Source organism: Bactrocera tryoni, chromosome 1 (assembly GCF_016617805.1).
Source record: "Bactrocera tryoni isolate S06 chromosome 1, CSIRO_BtryS06_freeze2, whole genome shotgun sequence".
NCBI classification, from domain to species: Eukaryota; Metazoa; Arthropoda; class Insecta; order Diptera; family Tephritidae; genus Bactrocera; species Bactrocera tryoni.
The window spans coordinates 65156800-65172688 of record NC_052499.1 but is presented as its reverse complement, the minus strand read 5'-3'; the positions used below and the strand labels follow the sequence as shown (position 1 = coordinate 65172688).

Here is a 15889-nt window from a genome sequence, read left to right as displayed (position 1 = left end):
GTAATCGATTCGCAATTTCTTCCCTCGTTATCATTGCAAAAATTTTACATGTAAAAGCAATAATAATTACCGTACATGAGCTAACGAAGGGTACCAGTAGGAAGAATTCCTAGGACCGATGCTTTATATTCAACTTGAACGTGTCCATAGAGCGGCGGTTATCCTACACCAACAATAGCGCTTAATGTTATTCTACACATAGCACCATTGGATATTGCCGACAGGTGCATTGTGCATTGCGAAGTGGGTTCTGATTATAAGAAGGGATTCAAACAAGGATACGCTGAAATACTTTGCTCCTCTTCTCTGTCTGTTAAGATCGACTTTCCAACCTAACCTAATCATTGTGAACGCCTCGTTTGAGAAATTGCTGCCAAAATTATTATATTTTTTTTGCTAATTTGTGAAACCTAAAACTTGAAATATATTATTTACATATACATATACATATATGAAGTTATAAGGGTGTCCTAGAGAGAGCATGATATTGATGTCCAATACATATTTTTATGATTTTTTCATGAATTTCTTGTCTGCATTTTAATGATATTGCATGATTTACCATGTATTCATATTTAGCTATCGCTCTATCACTCAAAAAGCACATTTTTATTAATTAGAATTTTGGAAAATATACTTTGGAATCATAAAACAAGGAAAAAGATTAAAACCATCGATAATTTTCTTTAAAAAATGTTCCATGTAAGAACTTGAGTTTGAACGATCAGTTCGTATGGCAGGGACATATGTATGTATATCTATATATAGTAGTCCGATCTAAATAATTTGCTTTGTAGCGATGCCTTGGAAAATAATATGTGCCAAGTTTCGTGCGGAAGCCTTGTCAAATAAAAAAGTTTTCCATTAGAGGACTTGGGTTTGATCGGTCAGTTTGTATGTATGTCGCTTCGCTCTTTGAGCTCTTGAAAAGTTCCAAGAAAATCCGATGTTTTCGAGCCAAATTTTTTCAGCAATGTGGTCCATATCTGACTGAATAGGTTTGTAAAGAAGTAAAATTTCCGCATTTGAGGCGAAGAGCAACTTGAAGAGATTCAAGAGCTGCCATTTCATTCAGAAAAAACAACAGCTTGGTGTGGTTTGTAGGCTGGTGGAATCATCGGTTCATATTTCTGCAAAAATGATGGCGATGAGAACATAACCGTGTATAGCGACAGCTATTGCGTAAAGATAACCGATTTTTTGATTTCGGAAATTGAAGCTCGAGATCTCGGCGAAATTTTTTTTCAATAAGACGGCGGCACTTCCCTCACATAGCATCAATCAATGGATTTATTGGGAAAAACTTCGGTGAGCAGATAATTTCACGTTTTGGGACGGTCGATTGGCCACCAAGAGCGTGTGATATCACACCGTTAGAATTTTTCCTGTGGTGATATGTAAAGTCTAAAGTCTATGCGAACAATCTTGCTTCGATTCCGGCCTTTGAACAAAACGCGCCTCTCTCACCAATTACCAGTCGCAATGCTCGAAAGAGTCATTAAAAAAGGGAGTCAACGAATGAACCATCTGAGACGTAGCCGCGGCCAACATTCGAAAGAGATAATAATCTTCAAAACATAAATGCCAAAGAATGTGCTTTCGAATGATAATAAACATTCCCCATTAAATTTGAAGTTTCTGTTTGTTTTTTGTTTTTTCTAGAAGTGTTAAGAATACCGCTATACGCGTGAGACCAAATCAAATAATTGTGAATTTCGAAAAAATATTGCCTACATTGGATACCGAAATGTAAAAACGGTTGGGTATAAAATACCCAATTATTTCTATTCTTTATAAAACCGTTGAAAATGGTGAGCGTTAGAAAAGCTTTCAGCATAGTTTATTTAACTTATATTTTACGTATAATATATTTAAAGAAGTTATACTTATTCATGCATTTAATCTTGAGCAATCACTTACCGATTTCCCCAATCGATGCGCGAAACAACCAATGTTTGCAATTCCAATGTTTGGTCCTGCGTCAATGTGGCACCTAACAGCTCGCGTCGACACTCCAAGATGGACAACATTACCTTGCGTAATGTGTGAAATTTGTACGTTTCTCGATCCTTTAGAGTATAAAATCATAAAAATAAATCATGACAAAAATTGTGTTTTTTGTTTTTGTACTTCTTTGTACAAACCACATAAAGTTTCTTCCATATTTCCGACCATTCACGCAGGACTTGTGTACATTCACCGACTACTGGATCAATTTTCGACAGATCCTTAATGTGTATATAGGTTTTGGGGAAGATTCCGACAGCGCGCGACTTTCGCGCACATGTGCCACGATACCAGTTTTTGCATTCTTCCAGAATTTCAACGGAATCGCCCACGTCGAGCGCCAGACCAAAACGGACATCACCATGCCAATTGTGTATGGCTGCAAGAAAGGAAAGTGTTTGATGGATTATTAAATATTGGAATTTAAAAAAAACTATAATAGGAATTTATTGTACAAAATTAGCCTCACGATAAACGGGTATTTTGTCTGTGGTGAATTTCAACAGATTTCTAATGACTGGTCAACAATTTCAGACACATTATCTAATTCATAATTTAAATTAAACGGAATATAAATAAGTTTGGATACATATGTATATATGTATTTCAAATCGTAATGAAGACTCTGTATTTCTCTCTCTCAATTCATGAATGAAAAGAGCTTGGCATCCGAAATTGTATCGGAAGAAATGGTTTATCATAGAAGGTTTGAAGATATATGTATAGTTAAAGAGGCTTCTCTACCAATTTGCTGAACCGATATAGTATAACTGAAATATACGAAGAAGTTGATGCATGAAAATCCCATACTAAAACGGAATGTGACGGAACTAATACACGGTTGGATATACTTAATAGAGAGAAAATTAGCATCACTTGATTTTGAAAATGGACACCAAACATACAAACACCCGACGAACCGTTTTGGACGTCGAAAAACTCATTTATTACAACAAAAAATTAGGTATTTGAAGATAGGACAGGTTTGAAAATAAACAAACTATGAAACTTTTAGTGGGAATTCCATATGTCAGGACCTACTAGACCAATTTGAACTAAATTTGGTAAATATGTAATGATATGCCGTTATGTTATGCTGACAAGGTCGGTCATTTTGAATGTTTAGTTAATTTTTGGCAGCTGTTTTACTTTGACTCGTGTTGGTTCGTCTTTGTTTTTTGCTTAGTCCAAAAAATGATCAAAGGACCGGTATAGGATTTTGGGGAAAACCTATGTAAATTAAGTGCGCGGACGCATTTCGAATGTTGACTGTGGCATATGATGAAGCTATTTTGGATAAAAGCCACGTATATCGGTGGTACAACATGTGAAAGTTTTGCTAACACTTTTCTTCGATTGCGGGAAGGTGCATCATGAGTTTTTGCCAAATAGACGTACGGTAAATAAAGAATATTAATAGTGCTGCAGGCACCTTATTCCCTCTGACCTGTCCCCCCTGTGGCTTTTTTTCTTCCCAAACCTGAAGAGGCCCATTAAAGGTCGACGTTGCACTACAATTGAGGAGGTAAAAACTGCTTCCAAGGAGCTAAACGAGATCATAAAAAATTCCTTTTTTTAAGTGTTTTGAGAATTAAAAAAAAAACGCTAACGGAATATACTTGTACAAACTTTTTGAAGAAATATTAGTAATCTTTGTACCTAATATGTCGGTTAGTATGAGCATTGTCATCACAAAAGTGTATGGGGGAATATATTCTTGAGTATACTTCAGTAATGGTGGAGGTTAATGCAATGAGCCCATCATCAATATACCCGATATGATATATTGATTTCCGGCCTTTCGTCTGACTTCAGACCGATAAAGTTTGTCAAAAAGTGTGATATTTTAATGAAAATAAGTACACAAGTTTTCTTAAAATGTCGTTTTGAGCTAAACTTGAATGGAATTGTCTAGACATTCCGTTGAGTGGTTAGTTTTTCTTCATATTTCCAATATATTAAATTTAGTCTTCTCGGTTAAAGGGTTACCCGGGTTACGAGTTAAAAAAAAAAATGTATTGTCTTATTAAATTCTACAACACCTCTAAAATATTGTCCTAAATTTTCAAGTTGATCCGAGTAATAGTTTCGGAGATACAGCCTTGAGAACTTGTGCGCTCGAGGTTAGCTAAGCTAAGTGCACCGTCTTTAAACGCGTTTTTCTCGAAACTGTGTTTTTAAAGTCGGTTGGCAATATTCCTTGAGAGCTACTCAACCAATTTTCATGAACTTTTACAGAGGTTTTTGAGATACAATTCTTAAATCCTTGGGCGAAAGATTTTTATTAGATTACTACTATTTGAAAAAAAATGTCGCGAGATTTTCACTGAAATTTTTTTGGAAAAATGTCTGCCAAAAATTCAATTTTCAGCTTTATTCCTTAGTCTAAGCTCTAAGTTAAGGTTTTAACTAAAACACATATTTTTTCACTTTAGATGATCCTGTAAGGAGCTCTCGTACCAACGCCGCCGCATCTTTTTTCCGATGGGTCACCGGAAATGGCTGAGGTTAAAATATTTGTTTCCAAAAATTTCAGAATTTCTTTGTTAATACACTATTACACACTGTTTGTAATAATAAAATATTGCATTTTTGAGAAAAAAATTGCTGAAAAAGGCTGTTTTTTGCCTATGTAACCACTTAAGTTACCATATAACATCACATTTAACTTAAGCCGATTTTAATATAAATATCCGGGACATGAAACAAAATATAGTAGTAAAACTTAGTAAGTCTACAGACTTTGGTCTAGGCCTTTTACCTCTGAAATAATGATTACCTGCTGCAACAGAACTCAGCCCTTCCTTACTTGTTTGAATACAATTCGCTCATTTACCTAAAGACATAGTACAATTATGTCGGTGTGCATATCAGTATATGTATGCTTCGTAAATAGTCGGCTTTATTGTAATTTTGGTTCAACGCTCTGACAAAATAAACGCACCGTAACTTTATATATATACTTAAGTATATAATATATAAGCTAAGTACATATTTATATCATTTGCATTCTGCCTGAATGAAGCTGCGATTACAAAGTGAATGAGCCGAATGGCGCCTACCGCCAGCTTAGTCATTAGCGCGCAGCTCAAAGTGCGCAAATTACAAAACAGACGCAGCGAAAAGAGGAAGTCATATATGAACATATGAACATCATACATACATACCAGTGGGTGTGTTTGTGTCGTTATCTGCTTTAAACGTGTGAGCGAGCTTTGGCAATGACATTGTTATTATTCCGGAAAATCTAAACAATCGATTACTGAATAATGGAGCTAAATAAGTGCAGTCACATGTGAGACATCACTATATGCTTACGCTTTCATGTAAAAATAAAAAAAATCAATTCTTAAATTATGACGCATGGTGTTTTTCGCCTTGAAGACACAATTTTAACTGCTCTACTGATATTTCCTTGGTCTGACAAGTAAAGAGGTTTGGCGCAAGAATTTTCCATGTTGAAAGCATCGTTGCGTCAACAGATACATATGTACTTATGTAAATAGGATTTATCTTATGAGTTTCCCTTTCGTAAACCAAACAGAATATTAAATGTAAAATAATTTGACGAATCGGCGTAACAAATCGAGCACTCACAACTTCCAAAAAGCAAATAAACTTCTTTTTTACTGGCGTAGACACCGTTTACGCGGTTATAGCCGAGTTAACAACAGCGGAACAGTCGTTCTTTCTTTTCGCTGCTTGTCGCCGATTGGAGATTCCAAATTTAGTCAAAGTCCTTCTCCTCCTTGTCTGCCCAATGAAATAGAGGACTTCCTCTACCTCTGCTTTCACGGGCGGGTACTGACTCTCAGAGCTGGAGTGTTTCCATCCAGGCGGACGACATGACCTAGCCAGAGTAGCCACTGTCTCTTAACTCGCTGAACTCGTCATATACCCCGAGCTCTATACATACATATACGATATATAATTCATACATTGACCGGAATATTCGACATAAGGTTTGTTATATGTACTATATGGGAGTTGAGGTAGTATCGACGCGATTTTATCGACATATTAACTATTATCATGTCATATACTAAAAAAATGTTTCCTCGGTTTCATTAAGGTACCTCACATACAATCCCTAATCTTATGAAGGAAAGTCAACCGGATGTTCGGAAATCCTGATAATAGTTTTACAAGTATGGGGACTACGTCAAGTTTTCGCCAAATTTTAGACACAAAGATATACCGTTATGAGTAAAACACGCTCTGTAATTTTCCTTGAGATAACTCTAATATACATATATACATTTATTATGCGGTATAAAGTCATCCGGAAGTTCGAAAATCTTTATATTAGGTATATGGGAGCTCAGGGAAGTATTAACCCGATTCAAGCCATTTTTGATACACATAGATACGACGATGTCCAGAAAAATATTCTCTCTGAATTTCAATCGATCTAAAGGCAACTATAGATACTGGAGTCTACATATTCGGTGCCTAAGGGCTTGAACAGTTCTGGTGGGATTTGGGAAATTGCCATCATAAGTTGGCATATCCTGAGATATGTGATTTGAACTAAAAGTGGGCGGTGTCACGCCTATCGTCCAATTTCCACACCGGCTGCCACAATGCCATCTCATACCATCGCGGAGGTGCAATTTAACGTCTCTGGCGTATTTATTTATTGATTTATTACACTTTTAGTACCGTCATATGACTAGTGAGGGGGGTTATCTTCCGATTTCATCCATTTTTACATAGTAGGGTAAGTTGTTGTAGCTTGAGTGGTTTAGGAGATATGTACATAATCTTTCCAAAATGTTTCGCGCTTCTCTACTGCAATTTCCTGTGTTTAATTAGAGTTTTATATCTCAATTTAGTACTTCGTTATGGTACGTCATACGTCTTCGACTAATGGCGATTTGTGGGCGAGGCATTGGTTCGATTACGCTCATCTACGAACTCGTTCTTAATTTTTTGCCAAGAAACGCGCATACCAAGTTTCATCATCTCAAGTTACAGCTTCCATGGACTGACGGATAGACAGACAGTCACCCGCATTTCAACTCCTTCCTGGTTATTTATAGATACATAACCCTCGATTAGTTTTAGAAGATACATACAATCGTTAGAGTATAAAAATTTGTCCACCGCTAGATATCCATTTTCGGAGGTCCTTCAAGAGATCGCTTAAGAGACCAAGGGAATATATTCTGAAAATGTACATTATTATTTTTTATTTAACCAATAAAATGCTCCAAGAAAAAAATACGAAATAACGTTGCCATTTTTCTAGAAAAAACAACGGTTCCGCGCGGTTTGTAGGCCGGTGGAATCAGCGGTCCATATTTCTTCGAGTTAGTTCAGTTATTGCACTATGAAAATTGACTATTTGATGCCTGAAATTGAAGCTCATGATCTCGGCGACATTTGGTTTCAACAAAGCGGCGCCTCTTCCCAAATATCGCATCAATGGATCAATGGATTTATTGAGAGAACACTTCGGTGAGCAGATAACTTCACGCTTTGGGCTGGTCGATTGGCCAACAAGATCGTGTGATATCACACAGTTAGATTTAGGGAATATGTAAAGTCTAAAGTCTACGTGGACAATTCCGCCTCGATTCAGGTCTTGTAGTAAAACATCACACGTGTAATTCGCCAGTTACCAGTCGAAATGCCCGAAAAAGTTATCGTAAATAGAACTCAACTGACGAACCATATGAGATGTAGCCGCGGCTATCATTTTAGAGAGATAATCTTTAAAAAATAAATGCCAAAGAATGTCCTTTCGAATGATAATAAACACTCCTCAAAAAAATCAAAATAAAGCACCCTTTACATATAAGTATTAAGGAAGTCATAGTCACTTTCATAGAACCAGTGCTGTTAAAGAAAGCTGAGCTGGCGATAATTATAGTTATGTAAACGATTGTGAAAAGCTGTTTGCTGAAAAATTTATTGCATTCAATGGAACATTTAACAAGCAATAAATGATGTGGTGCATAAATTTGAAATGAGCTAGCGAAAAGTGGGCGCCAGGATGTCAATGTATAGGTGCCGTAAGCTAGAATTTACTATTTAATATTTATTTACGCAAACCGACAGGTATTTACATGCATAATAGGCACTTGCCAACAGCGGCTTAAAAGCTAGAACGCCACGCACAAACATACACACACACATAGTTAAGTTGCATATGTAAAGGTGTGTGTGTGTGTGTGTGCAGACGGAAAGTGATTTTTTAGCATATTTTTTGCCTGCTAAAACTTCTTAGCAGCGTTGCCAATTATGGATTCAAAGCGCATACGCGTCATTGGCAACTGCAATCAGCAAATTCAGCGCAAAATAAATGCAAAGGAACGCAAAAGAAAAAACAACAACAACAACAACCGTGAACAGAAGAAATGCAAAGCAACGGAGCAGCCGTGCAAATGATATGCCTAGCAAGAAGAAGCAAATAAAACTCCGTGGAGTGCCATAAAGCACACTCAGGCAAGCAACAGACACACACACACACACACTTACACGCGGAGATGCACTTGCACGCTTCATGCGTTTGCAGAGCCAGGAAGATATATAAAAATATTGTAAAACGGCGGGAAGTGCAGATAAAAGGCAGCCAAGCAACCTAGCAGTCAGTCGCTGAGGCAGCCGGCAATCGCTGAGCCAAAGCAGCAACATTAAATGCGGCGCACAAAAACAAAGGCAACAAGCTTGCGACTGAAAGCGAGCTAGAAATGGAAAGAAATAAAAAGCAAAAACAATAAAAAAATGAACAGTGCAAAGGAAAACAAAATGAAATAAAATAAAAAACGAAAAAATATGCGGTTTCCTGTTTTGGAACGAGCGCACTTGCCGTCACTCAGCCAGCCAAGCAGCCGGCGTGCCAACCCGCCAGACGGACGGCCGCACCAGCTTGGCGGTCGGCAAAGAGAATCGCCATGCCCAGCTGGATGGCGGTGTGGGCTTGGCAAACAGCGCTGGCACCGGCAGTGTTTTCCAAGCAAAATGCAGAGGCACGGTAGCCGCTTTGACGTAGATGTTGGCGCTGCCGCCGCCGACGAGAGCGGACAGTGAGGTGTTTACTAAGAAGACAGCAGACAGGCATACAGACAGACACACGTACATACTTAATGATATTAAAATGTTTTATAGCTCTTTTACGGTTAAAATAATAATAGCGGCTTGAGTTAATTGTAAGCCTGAGAAATTAAATAAACAGACAACAAAGCGATATTGCAGAGTATAAATTATATTTAAATGTTTCATATATGATAATTTTTCTTAAAAAATAAAACAAGAAAAAGAATTAACTTCAGCTGCTCCCTTCACAGGTGCATTTCTTACAGCATAGAAGGGTATAAAAAGAACTTCATCTTGATGTTCATATGTTGACCGATCGGTTTGTATGGCAGCTATATGTTATAATGGTCCAAACTGAGCAATTTTTTCGTAGATTGTAGCGATGCATTGGATAATAAACTGTACCAAATTTCCTGCAGATACCTTGTCGAAATAAAAGGTTTTCCATACAAGGACTTGAGTTTTATCGGTCAGTTTATATGGCAGCTATACACTACAATGTTCCGAAATACGCGGTACCGGCAAATGAGCAGCTTCTTGAGTAAAAAAGATGGTGTGAAAAATTTCAGATCGATATCTACTACACTGAGGAACTAATTCGTTCAAATATCGTGCTTCTAAAAATTTTAGAATTCCAGAAATAGTACATGAAGTTCAAAATATTCAAACTCCAACTCTTACTTTCATACATGGAAATAATATTTGGTCTGTACGTTATGCATTGAATGCGCCGAAATGTAGGCAACACTTTCGAAATCCTTGAAATTTATTTCTAGTACTCGCATTACGCTTAACGATCCCACTTATGCTAACACATTCTTAAAACCAACTCTTAATATGAGAATTAAATTGCTAATTGATTTCGAAATTTTGATTCAACATAAAGAATTTTACGAAATATTCCAGAGATGGGTCTGAAGACAATTCTTGTATATATAAAGCAACAAGTGCGGTCATGGTAAAAGAGTAAGGTCAAAGTTACGTACTCACGAAGAAGAAATAATTTTTGATTAAACAAAGAACATTACTACACTTCCTCCAATGATCCCCTGATCTGTCAAAATGCCCTTGTAACACGGTGCATTGGCCTGATGAAAAAGGATTTTTGTCTGGTCATTTTTAACGAATTTTTTCCTTCAACTGGCCCAAAAGGTTGCAATAATGTTCAGAATTAATTGTTTTACCAGTTTTCAAATAATCCATAAACAAAATTTCTCTCGCATCCCCAAAAACTGATGCCATAACTTTCTTGGCCGATTTCCGGACACGAACTCGTTTCGAAGCCGAACAACCAAGTTTACACCACTCTTTAGCCTCTTGTTTTGATTCAGGATCTTGGTTATAGACCCAAATCTCATCCACAGTGATGAATCGATAGCAAAGTCCACTTTATCCCTTTTAAAACGCTCCAAATGTTGCTAAGAAAGTCGCATTCGAATGTGTTTTTGTTCCATTGTCAGCGAATGCGGCACCCATTGTGCGCACAGCTTTCAAAAATCGAAAATTTCACTTAAAAATGGCTCAAACGGTCTAATGAGATGTGTAGAGCCTCTACTAAATCTCTCTCATTCAATTGACCATTTTCCAAATCCATATCCTGTATTTTGGCTATGATTTCTGGTGTTGATGCGCTTTTTGGACGTCCTTCACGTGGATCGTCTTCAAGGACAAAACTTATAGAACAACCTGGTAAAATAATATTTATGGAAAATAGAGTTTTTAAATTTAGTAAAATTTTTCCAGAAAAGTTGACTTTTCTGAACTCTGTCATAGCATGACTTCTAAGCAAGAAATCCAAAAATTTATGTTTTGACTTCTATCTTTTTATACCTGAATAAGTCTAGGGAGGATTTTTGCCGCAATTTACTTTAAGCCAAATTGTCATAAGGAAACCTCTCAGAAAACAATTCTACAAGAAACTGATGTTATTTTTTTCTCATCCTCCTCTCATCACTTCATTTGTTGACTACAAAAACAAAGAGCAAAGAGTCGCTGAAACGCCAACGATGGCGAAACAAAGCGAGCATGCTATGAGTTTTACGAGTCACTTGCATTTGTAGACGAGACATTTTTACTGTCATTTATTTAATGTGTTTATAATTTAGTGTTGTTTTGAGCTTGAATTGATGCAATTGACGCTTGTGCATTCTGCACTGCACTCGCCTGCAATCTGGTGGACATATGTACGAACGACTGTCGGCACAACAAGCACATTCGGTAGGTAAATGCTCGCGGAAAGGCGGGTAGTCGCAACTGATGGCGTTGCAGTCTTTAATAATTTAAAATTAAACAATGGCACAGCTGATTCAAGGCGTAATTGAATGGGCCTTTGTGGTGGTTAACAAAGATTTAAAATAATGAACACAAAGTGAAGGGTATATTAGTGTCTACTTGGCTCTTAATCTTGATGTTATGGACTTTGACGCGAAATAATACAAATGCACTCGAAAGGTCGAGGCTTGGTGAGGGTCTTTTCAATTTTATATTAAACTGTCTGGACCTGAGAATGAAGCTTGGTTAGGTTAGATGGCTGATCCCTCAAGATAGCGGGCGATCACACTAAGTCTGCTATGTGGAGTATTTTGTGAAGCCAGATGAAACTACTATAGTTGAATATCAGATATCGATAAAGCGCCTTGTACCTATCACAAACCTACTTAGGTGCTTTATTTTTGAGAGATCCGAGGTGTTTTAGCTTTGATTTAGGCGTTGCATTCGAGAAGGAAGTGTTGAAATAATTCTTCTTCCAAGCAGGTGATAAACTGGCCGCCGGTAAAATGTTCAATCTTAGTGCATAAACACCGATCGGATGGTGTCCAGCTAGGGCGCTTACAACTAAGTATTAAAATTTATAACTTTGTTGACGGCAAAGAGCTCGCTAGACCTCTTACGATTTATCCTGGGTCAGAAGTTCCTTGAGACTGCACAGTTGCTAGTAACATTGGTCTAAGGCCAAACCCTCCAGTCGTGAACCGCAAGAAGCCAACGAAGCTTCTATCCGTCCCTATTCTGGGGTCTCTAAAACTGAAGTACCTGACCCAGTAATCATGAAACTCCACTAATAAACTGGTTATGGTATTCTCACGAAGTAATCCACTAAAAGACGATGGTATTGGATTTCCAATCCACAATTGCAATTGGTTTTTGGATATAAAAGCAAAAGCCTGTCTAAATGAACCCTATACTGAACGAGACTAAATGTAGACTCGGGTGAAACGAATAAGAATACGGTCCCACCGTAGTTCGAAACGAAAATCGATCAATTTGATTTACGATTGATGGACTTAGTAAAAAATATTTATTTTCGTCAAACACAATTTTTTTTAATTGAAATTCCTACCGTAACTGATTTGACTTTATCCAAGAAAGCAATGTGGGTAACAAAAAAAAAAGATTAATCACCGTTACGGCCGATAGAACAGTATTCTTCTTCCTCGAAAACGGTTCGCCGGGGGATGATGACTATATATTGGTTTCTAAGTGTACCATATTTCAGTGGGTTTTTGATTTTTAGGGCTGATATTTAAGCTAGAGGAACGGAAGAATGAATAGTGGACCAAATTTGGCGACCAAAATGATTAACAGATGACTTTGATTCGTTTTTGTTAGTGCAAATCATTCATTCGTTACGATCAGAGTGGAGTGTAACTGACTGACTAACTTGACCGGAAAATTTTATTCCGTTATTCGACGAATTTTTTCATATTGTTTCAAGTTAGGTAGTAGGGTTGATCCTCGCTCGAAAGGTAGCGAGGCGCACCGCGCGTGAGCCTATTGGACAGTATCCAGTCAGAACACTTACAATTCTGGCGAGATCGACTTCACTAAGAGCAAGTAGTTCAGACGACCTCTTACGGTTTATTCTGGGCCAGAAGAATCTCGTAGCCACACACGTACTGGTTGATGATCAGAGCTTGCAGAACTTACGGGAGGACCATAGATCCAGCGCTAGAATACAAAAAAAAAATATAACGCAGTATCGATTTGCTTCCAATCGAATTAAATTGGAGTAAGGGAGGATGGAGTCATGTGTAGAAGTTCACGCAAGTGAGGAAAGTTCTCTGAGCCCCTTTCACTTGGGAGTGGCCTGAAACGATTCTCTTACATATGACCCAAGCAGCTCACGACTTTCGGCTTTAGACCAAGTATCTTCTGGGTAGCCAAAAAACGTCCGAGCTAAAGTGAGAAGGTGAATCATTCCTCCCCAGGGTTGTCACCGGCTTCAGATTGCTTAGTCGTACTTATTTATCCTCTAGCGGAAAATTTTATGTTCTAAATAATCCGTTTTTAGATGCCCCTTTTCTTGCGCAGCTTGTTAGGTCACCGCACAAACGTTGTTTTTGCGCATGTCATTTGCGTGTACTTCAAAGTTTTAGGTCACTGTTTAGGCCAACTTAATAGCAATAATTAATTTGTTTAGCAAAATAAACAAAGCGCTATATCCATACAAACTCAACCAAAAAAAAAAAAAAAGATTTCCCACTAGAGTTACGCTTGGCTCCGGCTCCACCTCCAGCTGCACTGGCAACTCAACAAGGCCTTTTGAGAAGCGTTGCCGCAAATATGAAAAGCTAATAACGACGCAAAGGAGGATAAATGCCACCAGCCAACAGAAAGTGAGTATTTAAGATAATTAAGTGCGTTCCCTAAGTAAAGTGGGTGTGTAATACGCGTACTTAGCGCGTAAGTGAGAGGCAGTGGCAGTGGCAAAAAATGGTCGGCAGTCGGTATTTCATAATTAAAACGTTCCACTAGCACTAATTGCAACAAGCGAGCGGCCGACCGACCGACCGGCTGTGCTGCACGCTGACAGGCAATTGTAGAGGCGGTTTTGCGCGATTTTTTTTTTGCATAAGCGATCGCATACATATATAAATTATTTGAGCAAGGGTACGCAGTAGTGCTTGGGGCTGACTGCAATTGGATGGGGGAGAAGTGATTTGCAAAATATGCGGCTAGCAAAAAGGCGACAACAAGCATGTCGTACACTTGCCTACAACTCGAAAATGGCAAAAACAACAATAACAACAACGTGGCATACAACATGCGCAAGGCAAAGCGCAAGTGGCGCAAACTAAAACGCTCCTAAATAGGTCAGTCACATTAAGATAAGGGCATGGTTGTAAGTGCTGTAGTCGCCTTGTTGTTGGTATCGTTCTCTATATACATATGTACATATGTATACATGTATGTATATATGTACATCATTCAGGGAAGTATGCAGTTAGTGGCAAAAGTGCGCTGAAGTGCTAGAAGGGACAGGGACAGCGCATCCAACTGTTATGGCACTCCAGAGGATTTTTTCTCAACAAAAATAATAAAAATGCGAAAATAGAAAAAACAATAAACAAATGTGTAATAGAGAAAGGAACGTTCACCAGCTTGGTATTTAGTGACAATATGCACAATGGAACATAACGTGCCACTTCTAAGTGTGCCGTACATACATACATACATACATAAGACTTTATAAAAAAGCGCATAAACCCTGCAGTGAATAATAGGGTTTCTAGTGGAGATGAGTACCACTATTCACTTGACGCGCCTGAAGTGCTCGTGGATGTGGCATATGCTTGTTGTCATTGCTCATACAGCCACACCTTAGCGAGTGACGAATCGAACAAACAGCTGGTATAATTTTATGAGCAAAAAATAGTAAAACTTTATTCATAATTGTAAAATTCGTAATTTACTCTTTAAAATCTATGTCATCCTCTTCAAAGTAATCTCCCTTGGCCCCAATACACTTGTGCCAACGTTTTTTCCAATCCTCGAAACAGTTGCTTAAGCCAATTTCCGGAATAGCCTTCAATGCGCGCAGCGTTTCAGGTTTAATGATTTCAATAGACTCAAAATGTTTTCCTCGAAGCACAACACGGAGTTAAATCAGGCGAATATGGTGGTTGCGGCACGGTATTGGTTGAAAATTTGGCAACAACTCCCGAAGAATCAATGCAGTATGCGACGGTGCATTATCATAGTGCAAAAACCAAGAGTTTTCGAAACATAATTTTACCTCTTTTTACGAATAGCTTCGCGCAAACGGCACTGAAATTGTATTCCTTGGTATGGCTGGTCGGAAGAAATACTGAGCGCACTGCACATCGATAATCGACGAAAACTGTCAACATAACCTTAAACCAAGGTTCCCTAATTTTTAAAGAAAAAACATGAAACTCATTCAAAAGAACATTTTTTGGTATTTATTTTTTGAAGATTATTTCTTTCAAAGGTTAGCCGCGACTACGTCTCAGATGGTCCATCCGTTAAGTCCAATTTTCGATGACACGTCCTCTCATTTCGACTGGAAACTGGAGAATTGCACGCGCGATGTTTTGCTCCAAGGCCTGAATCGAAGCTGGATTATCCGCATAATCTTTAGACTTAAGAGATCCCCACAGGTATAAGTCTTACGGTATGATATCGCATGATCTTTGGGGGCTAATTGACCGACCCAAAACGTGAAATTATCTACTCACCAAAGTGTTCTCTCAATACATCCATTGATTGATGTGATGGGTGAGAAGTGGGACCGTCTTTTTGAAACCAAATGTTGCGGAGATTACGAGCTTCAATTTCACACATCTAATAGTCGGTTATCACGGCGCGATAACGGTCGCCATTGACGGTTACGTTCTAACCGGTATCAATTTTGAAAAAATATCTACCGTTGATTCTACCGGCCCACAAACCGTTGTTTTTTCTGGACGAAATGGAAGCTCTTGAATCTCTCAGGTTGCTCTTCATCCGAAATGCGTCAATTTTGCTTTACATATCCACTGAGCCGAAAAATGTCGCCTTCCTCGGACTGCAAACGTTGGATCTTCATGGAATTTTCAAG

At 38.2% G+C, this 15889-nt stretch overlaps 1 protein-coding gene across 3 annotated transcripts in view; it reads right to left on the bottom strand.

Moving 5' to 3' along the window:
* Positions 1-15889, bottom strand: part of LOC120767053 (dedicator of cytokinesis protein 3) — an 88537-nt gene that overhangs the window by 41710 nt on the left and 30938 nt on the right. For all 3 annotated transcript variants that reach the window (XM_040092907.1, XM_040092908.1, XM_040092906.1), the window contains 2 exons: positions 2145-2386; positions 1921-2069 (listed from right to left, as the gene is read on the bottom strand). In XM_040092907.1, the coding sequence (XP_039948841.1) occupies positions 1921-2069; positions 2145-2386 (391 nt within the window). The remainder of the gene's footprint in view (positions 1-1920; positions 2070-2144; positions 2387-15889) is intronic.